Source organism: Strongylocentrotus purpuratus, unplaced genomic scaffold (assembly GCF_000002235.5).
Source record: "Strongylocentrotus purpuratus isolate Spur 01 unplaced genomic scaffold, Spur_5.0 spur5_scaffold_14, whole genome shotgun sequence".
NCBI lineage: Eukaryota > Metazoa > Echinodermata > Echinoidea > Camarodonta > Strongylocentrotidae > Strongylocentrotus > Strongylocentrotus purpuratus.
In genome coordinates, this window is record NW_022145599.1 from 26,732,542 (window position 1) to 26,751,221 (window position 18,680).

Below are 18,680 nucleotides of genomic sequence, written 5' to 3' on the forward strand. Positions count from 1 at the left end.
AAAGGTGGGCCTACTTTATGTTGGATAGACTTTTAAGTGTGGAATTACCCGATGGACCTTTTTAAGGTCGAAGCGAAAGCATAGCCAAACAGATGAAGAAGAAAAAGAAGAAGAAGAAGGAGAGGAGGAAGAAGAAGAAGAGAAAGAAGAAAACTTAAGAAAAAGAAAAAGAAGAAGAACAACAAGAAGAAGGCGAAAGGATAAGAAGTAGGAAAAAATGTGTATAGGACACTTTAATAACTTTGATAATTATTAATTAACAATTTTTCTTTTAAATAAATCATTCTGTACCTTTCTTTATACTTAGGCCTACCCAATGGACCTCTTTATGGTCGAAGCGGAAGCATAGCCATACAGGAGACGAAGAAGAAGGAAAAGACGAAGAAGAAGAAGAAAAAGAAAACTGAAAAAGAAGATGGAGAAGAAGAAGAAGATGATGAACGGAGAAGAGGAAGAAGAATACTTAAGAAGAAGAAGATGAAGAAGAAGATGAAGAAGAAGAGGAAGAAGAGGAAGAAGAGGAAGAAGAAGGCGAACTTAAGAAGTAGAAAGAAAAATGTATATAGGAAACTTAATTACTTTGCTAATTATAAGTAACAATTCTTTAAAAAAAAAAATTCTGTACCTTTTTTTATACTTTAGAGTCCATCCTCTATAACGCACTGGGTGGCAATATACAATCTTTTATTCTCTCCCTCTTTCTCTTTATCCTTTTCTCTCTCTCTCTCTCTCTCTCTCTCTATCTCTCTCTTTCTCTCTTATTTCCTCTTTCTTCGCCATTCACCCCCTTACTCTCTCTATCATCTATCTCTCTCTCTCCCTCTCTCTCTCTTTCTTTTTCTCTCTTTCTCTCTCTCTCTCTCTCACCCTCTCCTCTATATATCAGTCTCTCCACCTCGCAGATTTGTATCACTCTGTTATAATCCATTCTTCCTCTTCCCTCGCTCACCCTCGCCTCTTTCGTAAATTCGATTAATATACCCCCCCCCCCCCCGGTCATGACAATCCTTGATCTGTCTCGAATAAATTCTGATTATAAATTTCCTATCACTTATGATAACAGCGCCATCCTGATATGAAATCGATCCAATAATATTCTGTTGCCGGTATTATTATGATGCGTATTGGCAGTCGCCACAAATACAAGGGGTTTCATCTGCAGTAGATGTAAACGAATTGCTGTGTATAAAAGACACGATACATGTGCACCTGTTGCATGCATGCTCGTTGTGTAACCTCTTGCCTTTATAACTTATCCGCACACACGCTGTACATTGTACCGGTACGTATACTGTGTACGTATTCTCAGTGCGGAACTCATGATTGGCTCTTTGCAGAAAGTGGATGCGAATAAACGGTGATGTAGCTATAAAGGAAGCAAAATAATATGCGAACTAGGTGAGTCCATTTCTTCATGTTCAATACACAAATAACTATAAATGATACCATACGAATGCAGTTCAAATTTAATTGGACAACGTGAAAGGAGATTATTCAGCGTGGATTCATCAGGCGTGACCAGATGGGTAAATTCTGACATTTCGGTCCCACGCGTATGTTTTCCTGTTATACTTTTTATTGACTTTTATTTTAAAGTCGGAATGAGAGAACAAAGTGTGAGCTGCAGATCACGGGGGGGGGGGGGGGGGGGGGGGTGTTAACCCCTCTCCTCTTGGTTAGTGGATGATGAGGATCATTATGTGATTTTACAGCATGAGAGACTTGATGTTTTCATCATTTTTTACACAAAGCAGAGACAAGACAATGAGAATCGAGAAATCAAACTAAGGCAGTCTGAACTTTAAAAAAGTAATAATCTGATAGACCTAGATAAAATTTATTAAAGGAATAAGCCAAAGCCTGGTAAATACTGGATAAGCTATCGAAAACTTTTTTTGGACAACTGTATGTAAACAAATGAACTTGATTAATGGTCAGCGCGCATTAGTGTTTGCTAAACGGAACTAAGTTCTCGCGCTTCGGTTGTGCATAGGTTGCATGCACATGATCGGATGCTGCTGTCGCATCGTCTATAGTCATATTATACCTGATTGGCCCCGAGTCAAAAGATGATTATTGAGCAATAATATTATTGTACACAAAAAAAACAATACAAAAATAACTTAATGGTAGGTAGGAATCGTACAAATGCTTGAAATGATGAATGGGCATGCTGTGCTTTCAGGCTATGTTGAACCGATACTATTTAGGGATTTTAAATTTAAATTTGAATTTAAAAGGGGGCGAAGCTAGTTTGTAGTTTGTGTACTTTTGTATGTCATTGAGCACTTTTTGGATTTGACAGGGGGAGGGTTATGAACTGTTATGCCTCCCTCACGCCCCTCTAACGAGTCTTTGCTTTAAAGAGGTCCCTCCCTCCCTAATACATGTATAATATTGGATGGCCTTGAGTGTGATACAAGAATATATTGCTCGAGCTACTGGACGAATCAAAGACGAGTCTGTCTTAGCGAGAGCAATATATTCTTGTATCACATGAAAAACAAAGCCATACAATATTAATATTATTATCTATATTAGTCTGACTAGCGAAATAACAAAATTTGACTTACCTCAGTAAAAATGGCCATATTTTCGTGTGATATCATCATGATATCGATATTGATAGTTGAAATTCCCGGATGACTGAGCAATACAAGAACATTATTGGTCAGTCTCCGGGTACTGCGCTAAAGATATTGAATTCACTGATTTATTGTACCACTTGGAATCCTTATATATAATAATAGTGTATATCTTCATTAAAAAATGGGTGTTTAATTATTTAAAAAAAAATCTTCAGCTTGTAGATACATGTATATTTATGAAGCATAATGTAGGATCTTGTTTGGATAGTGCCATTGTAAAAGTACCCTGATAGTTCACATTTTTGTACTTTTCCAGAATTCATATTTGATTGAATGTTGATTTAGAACATTTAAAAAATTAGCAACTATTCTGTATGATATTGCTTTCACTCGTGTATGTAGTGCCAAGGAGAAGGTGGTGCAGAATGTCTTGGATTTGTATCTTTAAAATATGAATTGAATATCCAAACAAACAATACAATTTCTAAAAATACCTATGAAGTTTAATATTGAATATAAACAACTAAGCATGTTTTTGTCTCACTTTGTTACAGTTGGATTGTCCTGAAGTAAAGAAAAAAAATACTGTAAACAAAAGATTTGAAATTAACAAATGCAACCTTTTTAACTTTTGTGTCCAATTGTGGTGAAGCATGAGGTCACTAACCTTCAGTGTATCTCTATCAAGGCAATTCACTATTGAATATAAAGAATCATCTCAATGTTTTTCTAGTAATGCTAATTTCTTGGGTCAAGCATTGAGTGATGAAAATTAAGGTTAGATTGTTTTGATGCCAACAGCCCTTGTCAAGTCTGTCTGATAGAGGGCAGTGTTACAGGAGAAGTCTGCCCCATCACAGAGTTTGTCCTGCAATTTAAGATGATTGGAGTGTGTACTTAGTGGGCTGCTTGTGTTTAATCTTTGGCATGTCTGTTTGCCGGAGCCTACTGTTATTTGTTCATTAAGGGGCTGTAGAAAAGGGTTTAAATATATCACAGCCCATCATCACCGAAGGATCTGCACGAACGATAAATCATTTCCAGAAGAAGAGTGTGGGCAGGAGCTAGAACGAGAAGCGAGAATTTTGCATTTAATAGTACTCAAGAGAGGATCGAGTTGTAAAGTGTGCTTCATTGACTTGATTGGGATATAATTAATCTGGCTAGTTGCTGAATTGATTAAAGTGAGTATGAATTGCACCAATTATCACGTCATTAAGCATACATAAGGTTTATAGCTGGGTAATTACAGTAGATTGTGAACTGTGTGTGCTGCTGCAAGGTCAATTTGATTGTGGTAAAATCTCATTGACCATGCAGTTTTATGAAAACAGCCACTGTGAAAATAATTACTATCAGAACAATTATTTTCAGCTTTTAGATTTGTGGCTGATTTTTTGCAGTAAATCGCCAATGCAGTGACTCTGAATCAAAATGGCCAATCTATAATTATGCCTAGGAATTTTGTTTTTATATCATATGGTTATTGACCAGAGAGAGAAAGAGGGAAAGAGAGAGAGAGAGAGAGGGAGAGGGAGAGGGAGAGGGAGAGGGAGGGAGATAGAGAATCGAGGGGGTGGGGCACATTACTATTTTATTTGAAGACGGGCATACATGTACACAGGAATTAAAATTAGTTTTTCATTATAGTGAAGTACTTTTTGAAAATGTTATTAAGAACTTCATAAGCATTTATTTCATTTTAAAGTTTGTTAAGGTTGTTCTAGCTGCCATGACAATCTTGTGAATAACTCTACATGCACATGCCCATAATTATCTGGGTATTTATGTGAAGCTATCCTTTTTTGTTTCATAAAATGTATTTGTTTACGTTTTAGATTATGATTTTATTTTGTTGAAGGAATGAATAATTTGGTACCATAGAATTTGAATGTACTGTTAAACTTGTTTGAGATAATTGAAATATCCTAAATGTGGATAGCGATGAGACAACAAATGAATTTATCTCCGGGTTAAAGGTACTTGCCACATTCATGAGGTTAAAATGGTTCATAAAGGTGATCTTCATGTGCTTATAAGATTTAAAAACAAAACAAAACTAAAACAAACCAAAAGTGACATCCAACTAAGGTTTATTTGTGTATTAAAAAAATACATTTCTTAAAATGTTTGCTGCTTTAGGGCGTATACCCTTGTACTCTTGTCCACTCCCAAATTCTGCAATATCACACCATATCGCCCTCTGCTCCTAATCAAAAGGGTATCAAAAGTCACCATCCGTTTACAATCACAGCCGTGACTTTTCATGAAAGAAAACATAGTCGTGATGTCACCTCAGAACAATTGTAGGTAGAGAGGGTGTGATCTGTGCCAACATTCTTCACCAATCGACGATCGTCAAGAAAACAATTGCCATCCTCTTCTGGACGTGATGGATTAACGGGTCTGGGTGAGGCTCAAACAAATATGACCAGCACTTCAAGCCCATAACCTGTGGCACCACGACTTGATCGATGGCTATTGTTTGGGGGATGCTCACTTTATTCATGGTTTATTGAAGCAGTCCTCATGCACCTCTTCAAGTGTAGACCACCATAGTTGTATTTTGTATATTTATATGAGTACAGTCAAACTTGCTTAAGTGACAAGCCTTCAGACTCAGAAAGACCACTTGTCTATAAAGACCAATTTTTGTTGTTGTCGTGTAGTGGTGTAAAAGGAAGTTTTCACAAACATGTAATTTCAAAGATCAGATGAAAAATATCTTTTTCTATTACTGCTACATGTACCCCCTAATCCAAGAACTGTATATACATGTATTGAAGAGTTATCAAAGATTAGACAGGGATATAGGAATATTAGCGTACAAACTTTGGTATTTCTAAGCTGTCCAGAACACTGAAGAATTTTTTTCTTCAGTGCATTGCATATTACTATACAAATTATTAACATATATATATGAAATGTATGTACAATGTTTTAGTAATGACCAGCCAAGATTATTTTTTTATTTTATTATTTTTTAAATTTATTGTTATTATTTGAACAAGTCCAAGGGCAAGTCTGACCCATCTGCAAGAATTTGAATTGAATTATACATAAAAAAATGAAACAAACAAAGCATTAAAAGTTTCATCAAAATTGTAAGAAAAAAAAGGGAAGGTTGTGGACCTTTAAAGCTTCTCATAATTTCGTCATCATATAGGCTGTATGCAATTTAGCAAGTTGATAATGTCACCCCCTCAATATTCCCCATATATTTTGTTTATTAAATTTTAAGTTTTCTCTTTTTTGGACACACCTGTATAAAATTGGTCCTTTATAATACAATTGCTTACAGTAATGATGAATTTGCACATGTTCTATGAGTATTCAAGCCATATATTGTACATTTCCAGAGCAGAAACATGATATTTTTGTTAAATTTATGTATAAACAGATACAGAAAAGTGTGGAGATGACATCAACTCGCTATTTGCATACAGACTATGCAATACACAACACTGTTTCATGAAATTATGTGAAACTTTAAATTTCAATAACTGTCCTATTTTTTTGTGGACTTTTATGAAACCTTAACTGTTTTGGTTTTTTAATTTTTCTCTATTGAATTCAACTTGCAAATGACTGGTACTCGTCATTAATATTTCATAAGAGTTTATTGCTTCCATAAACTTTAAAACATTTGTTTTTCATTCAGTACTACTGAGAGTGTTTTTCATGCAGTGCCAACATCTTAAAATGAAAAAAAAGAAAAGAAAATATATATTGACATATTTATTTCTTGATGCTGATGATCTTGCATTTGCCTCTACCTCATTCACAGATTCCAACAGAAAGGAAGGGATTGTTCAACTTGAAGGAAGAAAAAAAGAACAAATGGAGCTTTGAAATAGAAGAAAGTAACTCGAGAGGAGAGCCTCTTCTAATCTCAGCCATCTTTGAGGAGACAAGATGGAGTTGGTAAGTTGATATATCTCAACCATAACAAAGCTTTTTGTCCTATGATTCTCTATATGCAGCGCACAAGTCAAGGGAATACAATTTACATACATTATTTCTTACACAATTAAGGTCTACAGGTAAGCTGATATTGTAGTGCAATGTTCAGGCCAGGCTGCATCATGAGTTTGCATGTTTTTCAAGACCAAAATCTGCTTGTGTCCATTTACAGTGAATATGTAAATGTAGGGCATTAATGCAGTTTCCAAGACAACTTCAAGGATTACAAGTCATTAGCCAACCAAATGGTACTCCAAGGAAAGTGTTAATACAATCAATCTAATACACTGTGTATACACGTTTATTGGTACATTTCACAATGTGTATCAGTACAATTTAGATTTAAAATTCATAAACAAAATTACGTGTTCATTTTGATTGGATATGACATGTACAAACAAACTTGCAGTAAAACCCCCTTTTTTAAGAAACTATAAAATTTAATTTTCGTAACCACATTCTATACGCATTGAACAGAAGAAATTGTTTAAAACAGACTAAACCCCCTTCTGGCCCTGAACAGATATCATATCACTATGCTGCCAGTTTAAGGGGTGCTGAGTAATACCGGTAGTCATTAATTTTTTTTAAAATCAAAGCTTGAATATCAATTCAATAATTCAATTCAAATCACACACGATCTGTTTTTAGAAATTCTCATCCAAACAAACACATTTTGATATAAACTCATGGTTGACTATAAAGAAATGAAATTGAAAGAATTTGTAACTAAAAGTGTTCACTGCTAATCTTGCATCCAGTAGTATACATGAACATGTAAATGCAGGCCTACATGCATCATAATGTACAGATCTCCTTGGAAAGAAATAATAAGGGGCCAATATTTCAGCTGCTTATCATCAAATACCATTTACACTTTGACCAGGACTCACAGCTCCTCCTTTGTTTACATTGCCTTGCACACTAAATTAATCAGATACAATACATTTACAGACTGACTTAATGAATAGATACACTGTACCCCATATTTGCTTCATGTGAGTGATACCTCCACAAGATTCTACAGTTTCAACAACAATAGTATGAATCAGAGTTACATGCACTTTATTATTGAAGGAAGTCTCTTGGGAGGGTAGGAGTAATTGTATGAAGCAAAAAGGATTTAATAGTCTGTTTGTGTAAATAGTTGACTCCTATCTCCAAATTAATCAATTGGATTAAGCCAATATATCTATCTGTCCATCTATCAATTTACCTACTTTGTATATCTTTGTCTGCCTGTCTGTCTAATGACGTTGTAAGGTACATTTCTAACTCTCTCTCTCTCTCTCTCTCTCTGTCTATATCTAACTATCGGTCTGTCTATCCATCTATTCTTATCTACGTGTACATCAATCCTTAACCAGTACTCCTTAATAAAACTAGAACATAGACATGTTTATTTCTGAAATGACTTTAGATGGCAGTACTTCTATGAAAGAATAGATTCATGGAAATTCAGTCAAGTAGGGCTTTTAAAGGTGAAATTCAAAGAAGATCACCAATATGTCAACTAATGTATCACTAGAAACTGGTAAGCTAACAGATGACCATCGGACAAGTTTTAGGTCAACTACATATCGGGTGATTTATAAAAATACAAATACAACCACCTCCATAGCAGCTGGGATATCCGACAGATTCGCCGGAAAAATAAAGATGTTTTGATGATGTCACTACAATGTATATGGACCAACACTGCCCAAGCAGACGACATCCCATAGAGAATGAACGTAATTGCAAAGCTATTATTTCTCAAATTATAATGAGTTTAGTGTATATAAATGTAATGGCATGTGAAACCATTCAAAAGGGGATATGACCCGATTCTGAGAACTAAAATCTTTTGCTTGTAAATACACAGGATAGGGGTTAATTAACAATCAAAGAAACCAGACTTTCAAATTGAAAACCCCCCGGAATAATATTAAGGATGGCATTTGTTCCCTCTTGAAACACCGAACATACCCCGGTGTGTGCAGCTGAACATACAATGGCGTCTTATTTTGTTTACAAGCGACAGATTCATTTATTTTTGTATCACTGCATTTGTCATCAAAATAAAACCATGCGCGGGGTTTTGAGTGAGGCAATAGATTATAAATTTAGCCTGACGTAAGTGAAGTAAGAGAAAGAACTCAAGAGAAGATGAAAACACGGGCACTGAAAATGTGTAAGATGTCATGGGACATCATCTGCTTGTGCAAGTCATGTCCATACTGTGATCTCACACATCTCAGCAGCGTTCGGGGAGCTTTTCAGGTGCTATGCCGGGGCTGTATTTAAGCGTTTTGTAATTTATAATAATCATTACTTCGAATGTTTTCAAGCATTGAATTTTGATAACCTTGTCGAATCAAAGTTTCAACTTTGCGATAATGAAAATAAAGTTAGTTTTTAAAATCAATGAATATCTACTTTAAGGCCAGTGGGGGAATTTTGATCCATACAATTTTTGTCAATGATTAACAGACATAAGAGATACAGTAAACATCATTATGATATCACTTCGTTTTGAAATAGGAGCCAGTGTAAACAATGGTCTCTTAGTACAATGTACATTACTCTGCTCTTTCGGTATTCCATGCCTATGTGTTGGCATGTGGTTTGCGAGTTGATAGCGCATTAAAGTTTTACAGTGTTAAATTTCATTTAATGCATACAAAAACATGTAAGTGCTAATTGTGTAATGATAAAAGTAGTTTTCAGAGAAAACATGGACATTACAATGTATGAGCTATATTTCTTGTAAAATATCCAACAAAAATCAGAGAAATGGAGAAAATACAACTGAATTGGAAGTTCAAAACTAATATTCTCCCCATTCTCATGAAATGAAGTACATCTATTACACCTCACTGGTATACCATAGCTGTCTCTCTCCCTATATATCTAAAGATATATCTATTACTCTTGAAAAAATCACCTAAACCAATTGACTTCAGAAAGAAAGACATTTGCCCCTCAGGCACCAAGAGTAGTAAAATTATGATTCTGTTACATTTTTGAATTCAATCAATGTTATTTTCACATTTGAATAAAAAGAACAATCACAATGACACTAATGTATACAGCAAAAGAGAAAATATAAAGTATAAAAACACATACAAATTCAAATATGGTGGGATTTGCAAAGGCCACAAATGGAAAACCCCATTACAAAAATATGATATTTGTATGAGTACATGAAACAAGAAAAAAAAAGGTGATATGAATAACATATTAAGTCCTTGATTAACAAAGAAATCATACCTGCTCAATATCAAAGTAATGCTCAGTAGCATAGCTGGTCATCTATTCCAAAGAATGTATGTTTCTTGCTTTGTTGAGCAATTTTTAAAAAAAAGATCTTGATGCTTTCATTAATTTGATATTCAATCATTCTAATGTTTTGTGTATTTTAATTCCATTTTTAGCATATACAAATCAATGAGACACCAAATAAATAACCTGTTTGTAAATTTACTAATTTTTGAATATTTTTTAAATTGGATAGGGGTAATTTAAGGCCTACATTATTTTATTTGCTCATCTTGTGAAATGAAATATTAACTATGGGGACTCATTGACCCATAAAACCAATTAATTTCAACCAGTTCATTTTTTTAGTGCAGCTACAATGTATAAACAGTATATGCCTTCATTCTGAATATTATATTTGAAAATTCCTTTGCATTATATATCCTCTGCATTATATATCCTCTGCTAGAAAGAATTGAATATGAAATCAGTTACTCTACTGTAAAACCAGAATGTTTGTGACTGCATGGTAACTTTCACAAATTGTAATTAAACAACAGCCATTTTCACAGCAAGACACTTTTACAAATTGCAAAAATTCAGTCCTGTGTCAGTTATTATTTTGGGCAATTCTGTGCAATGTCTCGATCCTGTGCGGCATCTAACATTTATCCATTTGTTTCATCCAATATATGAAAATCTCTTGACATGGCAATTTGCTATTGGTTCTTTTTGGTACTAACGATATTAAATCGCCATTTCAAGATATATTTCATTTTTAGATGAAATAAATGGAAAAGAGAAATATGTCATTCGAGACACTTTGCATGGTAACGCTCTTTTGAGGCATGAAACTTTTGTGACTCTTATCCATTTGAAAAGGTTTGCCCAGTGGTAATTTTGTTGCCATTTGGGAATAATTGGTATTAAGATTAAAATGTTGTATTGTATTGTTTTGTTATTTATAGGGAACCTTGGTGTGGTTCGACAATGGGCTCGATTACCCTGTTCCTGGGCGTGTCGTCGTCTCAAATAATGCTTCCATGAAGATACTCTGTGCCAGTGATGGAAAGGTAAGATCTATCTAGCTAATCCTAATCCTAAACCAAATCCTAATATAATGTCTACTTGTAATGCTAACCTTAACTCTATAATTTTTAAGATATAAAGTCTTCTGGTCTATCACTGGAGCACATGTATGTCACTATTAAACACTAGTTTGTATGATATACTGTACAGAGACGTTTACATGTAAGTGCAAGAGAGAGAGAGAGAAAGAGGGAGAGAGAGAGAGAGAGAGAGAGAGAGAGACAGACAGAGATAGACAGACAGAGAGGGGGGGGGGGGTGAGATAAGAAGGGAGAGAGATGCATGTAGAAAAGAAGAAGCAAGAGAGAGGATAAGAAGGGGGAGGGAAAGGGAAAGACAGAGACAGACAGAGAGAGAAAGAGCATTTAGTGAAAAAGGAAAAGGATAGCGGGAAAGTGGAAGAGATATCATGAGTGAGAATGGAAGATATTGATTGAGGATCTAGCACAATACAGAAAAGGATGCAGAAAATAATGAGTGCTCCATATAACCAGAAGAATGGCTATTTGTATGGATATCTGCATAAAGACTTATAGCTGAAAAGAAACATTTACCATGGTCATCAGACCACACTTAACATGCACTTGTAAAGCACTTTCACTGGCAATTTAATTACCACTATAGATGACTCATGTATTTACCTTGACTGGCATGATATTGTCATATACTCCCTACATGTACATGTACATGCAATGTACATAGTAAAATGCATGACATTTACAACATACCCTAGATGCTACAGGTGTCAGACTGAGCAAGCAAGCAAAGATTGATTGCAATCCAGCGGTGTTTAAATGGCACCCATGGATATTTTGCTTACCGAAGGGATATGGCTCTTAATTAAAAATGGTCACTTATGGCGATTATGGAGACGAAATGTCTCCCTACTGTATTTTGATTACAATAAGCCTATTGGGAAAGAAAATTTGTAATTTGTCACAATAGCATAGGGATTTCATATATGATATTGCCTTGCATTTATTACTCGGTACTTAATATTGTGGTATGCGTGGCAAATTTTTGATCAAGTGCCTTTAAAATGGTTAGATGGTAATTGTTAGTACTACATGCACCTCACATGGTTGTGGGCTGATTTCAGGATGTTAAAGAGAAAAATGAAGTCTCATCTTTTTGGGGGTACCGGTAGGTCTTATTTGCATTTTTTTTGTTATTGCTCTGATCATAGTTTTTTGAGGTTCTGAGATTTCAATTTTTATAAATCTGATATTGTGAAGAAAAACAAACCCAAATATTACTGAAGCTCTACATTTTTGCTACATACAGTCAGGAATTAACAGACACAATTTGAAAACGACAAACTAAGGAATGCATTCAGTTTTAAATGAGAATAGTGTTCGAGTGGGCTCAGCTCAAATGCAATACAGCTTCATCTATTACAACGTGAAATCCCGAGCCTTGGACATTTGGTTTGATAGTCCGTTCGACATACATAATGTTTACATTAACTTTACAAAGTCTCGCAGTGAAAGAATCAACAGTTTACACTCACTAGTCAACTGGTGAAAATCTACAATGGATTTATCTGTGTTTGGAGTAGCCTTTGGAGAATGTGGACACTTGAGTCTAAAATGCCGAGTATTTAGCCTAGTATTTTATTATATCCCTTTTGCGGCAGAGAGCTAGAGAGAGTCAATATTGAGAGGGTTTGAAAAGGAAAGTAAATTGAGAGGGATGTATTGAGGAGGTCTGTAAACTCTAAGGGAATTCGGTTTTATGCATAAAATACAATGCACAATGTAACTGAGAAGGTATTGTAGTGTGTAAGATAGATGTTTGGTGGGGTACAAAGCTAGTAGCAGAAAGGAAATTGGAATGTAACATGACACTTGTCAAATATGGTCTACTTTTATTTAGTGTGTATCAAGACATACATATTCCAGATATATTGGTCTGCCTATGATTTCCTCTTACTTTTTTAGTGTAATATTTTTTGAGAATCTCCAAATGTAAGGTTCATGCCTAACCCATGTCTAATTATGCTCATGACTCTGTGAGTTATACCGCAGAGATTGGTAAAAGTCTCACAGTAGAGCTACAATATTGCCCCTACATGTAGCTGTTTTCGACAAAATGTTAGAAAATGTTACAGAGCTAAGGAGTAAGAGAATGTGTGTGTGAGAGAGTAAATTTTTATTGATTATAAACTTGGCATTTATTGTAGAGAGAGAGAGAGAGAGAGAGAGAAGGAGAATGTGATCTTCATTTACAAAAATGAAATGTCAATCGATTTTAAAACATCTATGATTTGCTCATTTTTGTCTCGCCTGCGTAGCAAAAAAGCGAGACATATAGGCGCCGCTTTTCCGGTGCCGGCGGCGGTTGACGGCGACGGCGTCAACATCAAAAAGTTAACCTAAGGTTAAGTTTTTGAATTATTGATATAATTTTGAAAGTATAAATTCTTAGTCAATGAAACTTGGACTATAGGGTTATCAATTATCCCCAATCATGTGACTAGAATTTCAGGTCACAAAGCCAAGGTCAAAGGCCATTTCAGGTCAACAGACTTGGACTATGTTGTGGCATCATCATCGAAAACTTAACCTAAGGTTATGTTTTTGAATTTTTGATATAATTTTGAAAGTTTAAGTTCTTAGTCAATGAAACTTGAAATATAGGGTTATTAAGTATCCCCAATTATGTGACTAGAATTTCAGGTCACAAAGTTAAGGTCAAAGGCCATTTTGGGTCAACAGACTTGGACTATATGTTGTGGCATCATCGTCGAAAACTTAACCTAAGGTTAAGTTTTTGAATTTTTGATATAATTTTGAAAGTTAAAGTTCTTAGTCAATGAAACTTGAACTATAGGGTTATCAAGTATCCCCAATCATGTGACTAGAATTTCAGGTCACAAAGTCAAGGTCAAAGGCCATTTTGGGTCAACAGACTTGGACTATGTTGTGGCATCATCATCGAAAACTTAACCTAAGGTTAAGTTTTTGAATTTTTGATATAATTTTGAAATTTTAAGTTCTTAGTCAATGAAACTTGAACTATAGAGTTATCAAGTATCCCCAATCATGTGACTAGAATTTTAGGTCACTAAGTTAAGGTCAAAGGTCATTTTAGGTCAACAAACTTAGACTTTGTTGTGGCATCAACATCAAGATTTTGAATTTTTTAGCAACTTGGACTATAGGGTTATCAAGTATCCCCAATCATGTGAGTAGTATTTCAGGTCACTAAGTTAAGGTCAAAGGTCATATTAGGTCAATAAACTTAGGCTTTGTTGTGGCATCAACATCAAGATTTTGAATTTTTTAGCATATTTTCAAAATTGATCGTTCAAATTCCATGAAACTTGTACCTAAGGGTTATCAAGTATCAAAATTATATGACACCAATTCCAGGTCAAAGGTCAGTAGACTTGGATTATGTTTTCACAACATAATATGAGAATTAATAATTTTTTTAATTAATTTGTTCTTATTTCATTCAAGTTATCGATGATCCTGGTACATTTAATAGTAAATAATTCTTCTGATGATTCTTAGTCAATATTCACTTCAAAATGTGATTATATTTAGAGGATTTCATTTTTTGGGGCCTGCTAATGGGTCACCCTGCCTATGAATAACGGCCGCTCTCTACAAGCTTTGTATTCATTGTGTATAAAAGATATTTTACACAAAAATTGGAGAGCATGCAAGAAGGTGGGTTAAGTTGGAAGGATTAATTACTTAATTTAAAAAAACAAAATTTGGAGGTACAATTCAAATAAAATCACTGCAAACAATTCATTTTTTTAATGGCTTTCAAATTCTTTAATATTTTAGCAAAAAGTTTAATGAAAGTATGTCTTTCTGTTTTGGAAGGTTGCAATCAGCTTTCCAGTATGATAAGAAATTAATCTCATAATTTTTGTTTTATAAGCATTCCGGGTCATGGTCCATACCTGCTGATTAAAAAAAAAAGATATAGAAAAAGGAACTGCGTCATCCTAGCATACATTACATGCTTTTTTTTATAATGTTATCATTATGAATTCATACAGATAATTTACAATCTATATACACAGGTTGCCATGAATCTTGCAAAGATATTTTGACTACTTTTGACCTTTGGATTAATCCGCCTAAAGTGTAAATATTTAAAAGGGCATGGCTCGAGACCAGGTAATTATCTATATGCCTGCTTTTATTCACAAATTAACCCCTACATGTATGACATGTATGAAATGTGAACAAGACCATCATTAAAGCATCACTGATAAATTTGTTTCTTCTATCATGTATTATCCTAGTGTGTTTTAAGGATTTGACGTTGTAGTGTATCAAAAGAAATGCTTGAATATTGCTCTCTCTCTCTCTCTCTCTTTATCTCTCTCTCTCTCTCTCCCTCCCTCCCTCTTTCCCTCCCTCCCTCTCTCTCTCTCCCTCCCTCCCTTCCTCTCTCTCTCCCTCTCTCCCTATCTCTCTCTCTCTCTCCCTCTCACTCTCACACCATTGATAAGAAGGTTCTGGTGAACAGATTATTGTCTTTATCTGGATGTATTTTATTTTCTAAATCTGTAAATGATTTTACTTAAAAATGTCATGTTGTACAGACATGGTGCATAAGAAAACACAAAAACACAAAGGTCGTCATATTTTTCAAATGTCAAAGAGGGGGGGGGGGGGCTCATTTTGTTGATTGTGTACTTAAGGTTTGCCTTCTACGTTTCAAGGGGGTGGGGTATTGGCTGCTGGTTGCTGTTGGCCCCCCGAAATCCTGCAGAGGATCAAAGTTCCATCAAAATGTATGCATACGTGTACGTGTCTATAAACCCCCATGCAGGAGAATATATGTTTCATTGGTATTTATTATGTTTAATCAGCCTTCTGCATTTACATGTATATTTAATATGCTGATAGAATATTTTAAAAAAGGATATTGTACAAGTATGTTGGTATTAAACAAAATATGTTTTACAATTGACATTAAAAAAATTGGACAAACTATCATATCTACCTTGTTATGTCATATATATACTGCTTTATCATTTTTATAGGAAATGAGATTGTGATATTGTCCGAGATCAACTAAGAATATGATTGGGTAATTTCCCTTTTTATCTTTAATGGACTTGAGTTTATTTTCTGTTAAAAAAACACCTGTAAAGTCTATATCAGACACTGTAAAATTGAGATAAGAAATATTTTATTCCTCTCCTTTCCATTCTTTTTCACTCTTTTCACTCAAATAACTTGTTACCATCTAGACTTTTTAGATCTAAATGATGCAAATCATACCACTTGCGTGACGTGACGTTCAGGGGTATGTCGGTAAGCCACACAGAGATGTGCCCGAAAGACAAATGTTTGGTCAATTCTGACAACGCTACCATTTTGAACACCCTACAATATTTGGGCATTAGCACCTTATACACAATGAGAAAGTAAGCGAAGGGCGGATCAAAGTTCGCAGGGTGTGTTTAAGTGGTATATTGAGACGTCTCCTGTGTAAACAGAACAAGAATGCCACTTGATAAATCTTTGCTTTTATGATATGATCTATGAAATCTAGAATGTCATAAATGATGAACTTTAAACAGAAAATGGTGAAACTTTACGGGAAAGGCGGGGTGCCATTTTTAAGGAAAAAAATACATTTGAAGAAGTGGTGGAGGTGCTTGGTAATGAATATATTGTAAAAGAATGTTAAGTGATGACAATTTGCTTTTATGATATTATCTTTGAAATATAGAATGTCATAACTGGTATAAATGTACCAGTTTGAACTAATAAATGGTCTAAGTTAGTGTGCCCTTTTGAAATATGAGAGGGTGTGGTTAAGTTACTGAGTAAATAACTAGAAGATTTTTAAAGGATGTCAAATGATGGCAATATGTCTTTCTTTTGAGCCATAATAATAATGACATTAGTGTAAACTTACATGTATAGAGCGCACACACCATCCAGGGACGCTCATGGTGCTAGCTCAGCAATAGTTCTTTTTAATACGGTAAGTAAATGTCTATTTAATAACAGAGTTACATCATCAGAAACTCAAAAACAATTTTATATGAAGAATAGAATGTCTTAAATGATATACAAGCCTGAACTAGAAAGTGGTGTAACCTTAAGGTGTGTGTGGGAGGAGAGGGGTATGGAACTTCCAGTATTAAAAATAAGGGGGTGTGGTTGAGTTGCTAGGTAACAAATAAGATTTTAAATAATGTCAGGTGATGATAATTTGCTTTGAATGATTTTATCATAGAGATATAATGTAATATCAGGAAAGCAAGCTTCACCTGTAAATAGGTGTAACTTTAGGAGGGAACTTCCAGTTTGAAAATGAGGGAGAGGGTGATCGAGTTGCAAGGAAGATATTTTTGACATTAATGTCATGGGCTCCTTTCCAGCCAAAATACACTTGACTAAATGTGATTTAGTCATTTATCCATTATCACACCAATAGATTTTTTTTTAAAAATCACTCCGGCTCTTGTTCCAGTTTAAGGGAAAATCACCATTTCCCTTTTCTCATTTTGAATTGTAAGCAAGTATTAATACTGCATACATGTATGGGCTACTTTATTATACCATAATTGTTTTATTCTTATACTGACACTAAAAGTAAATACATTTAATCATTTTGATTTGTAAATTATACAAATGCATTTTTTAAGAGAGAAAAAAAGGTACCCTATCAAGTATAGCAAAGTATACAGACAAAAACAATGAAAGGATATGGATGATGGATGTAAGAAAAAGAGAATTGGGAAGAGAAGGTAAAGAATAGGAGTCAGAAGAAGAATGAGAAGATAAAAGATTGCATTCATAGTCACGCTAGGGTAATGTATAGAGTCTTCTATCACATTTGCAAGCTGTGTTTACTCAAACATTTGGACTTCAAACTTTTGAAATTTGCATTCGGATTCCAGCTTTGGATTGAGGGAAACAGGTTATGACTTGACATGATACACTTTTCTTTATAATTATAGATACAGGATAGGTAATTTCTATGACATTCACAAACAAGAGACACTCTATTTCTAAGAAATCAATCATATCTCAAAAGATTGTCCCAATATAAAGTCTTCAACTATCCATGATTCAGGCCATAAAAAAATATATACATGTTTTGCGTCTCTGTCCGCTTCCTTTTCGGGGGCCGCCTCCTATTTTTTTTTTTGGTGAAATTTTGTAATTTTATTTTTAGGTGGTCTGTCAATGACAGATCACCTATTGTTTTCGTCAGAATTTTCTTTCTTTCTTATTATTATTATTATTCTTTATTTTTATTTCTTCTTTTTTTGTTCCTAGGATAACTCAAGATTGGTTGTCTTAATTTCTTTCAATTTTGACACAATCATAGGTCATTGTCATGAAACGTGACAGGAACATTTTCAAGGTCATCAGGTTATCGTGACGTCATCCAGGCGCCATTTTGTGAAATCACATTATCCATCATATCTTCATGATGCATCATCAAAGGTCATTCATATTCATATCAAATATACTTTAGGTCAAGGGTCAACAGGTCATGTCATCAAAGGTCACATAAAGGTCATGACGCGCACGTACGCGCGCGTCAAAATTTAAAAATGCTCAAAATCACCTAACTATTAAAAGAGAGTACAAATCAGGTCATTTTAAGCATTTCAAAATTTTCCGTCCGTACGTGTCCTCGCGCGCGTTGCGCGCGCTCACAACGCGCGGAAAAGGTCAAATTCAAAATGTTTACATGATTTAGATTCCTCTTACCGTAAATAACAATTTACATTAATTTCAGTCACTCTTGACCTTTCATAAGGCCGTGAGCGCGCGTCAAAGTTCAAAATCCGCGCGTGCT

The 18,680-nt window shown here is 34.6% G+C and overlaps 1 protein-coding gene across 1 annotated transcript in view; it reads left to right on the forward strand.

Annotated features, from left to right (window-relative positions):
* The first annotated feature begins 1,090 nt into the window (after positions 1-1,090).
* LOC581439 (unconventional myosin-XV) overlaps positions 1,091-18,680 on the forward strand; it is a 68,685-nt gene continuing 51,095 nt past the window's right edge. The window contains exons 1-3 of the mRNA XM_030984588.1: positions 1,091-1,398; positions 6,376-6,512; positions 10,760-10,864. Of these exons, the coding sequence (XP_030840448.1) occupies positions 6,504-6,512; positions 10,760-10,864 (114 nt within the window). The 5' untranslated portion in view covers positions 1,091-1,398; positions 6,376-6,503. The remainder of the gene's footprint in view (positions 1,399-6,375; positions 6,513-10,759; positions 10,865-18,680) is intronic.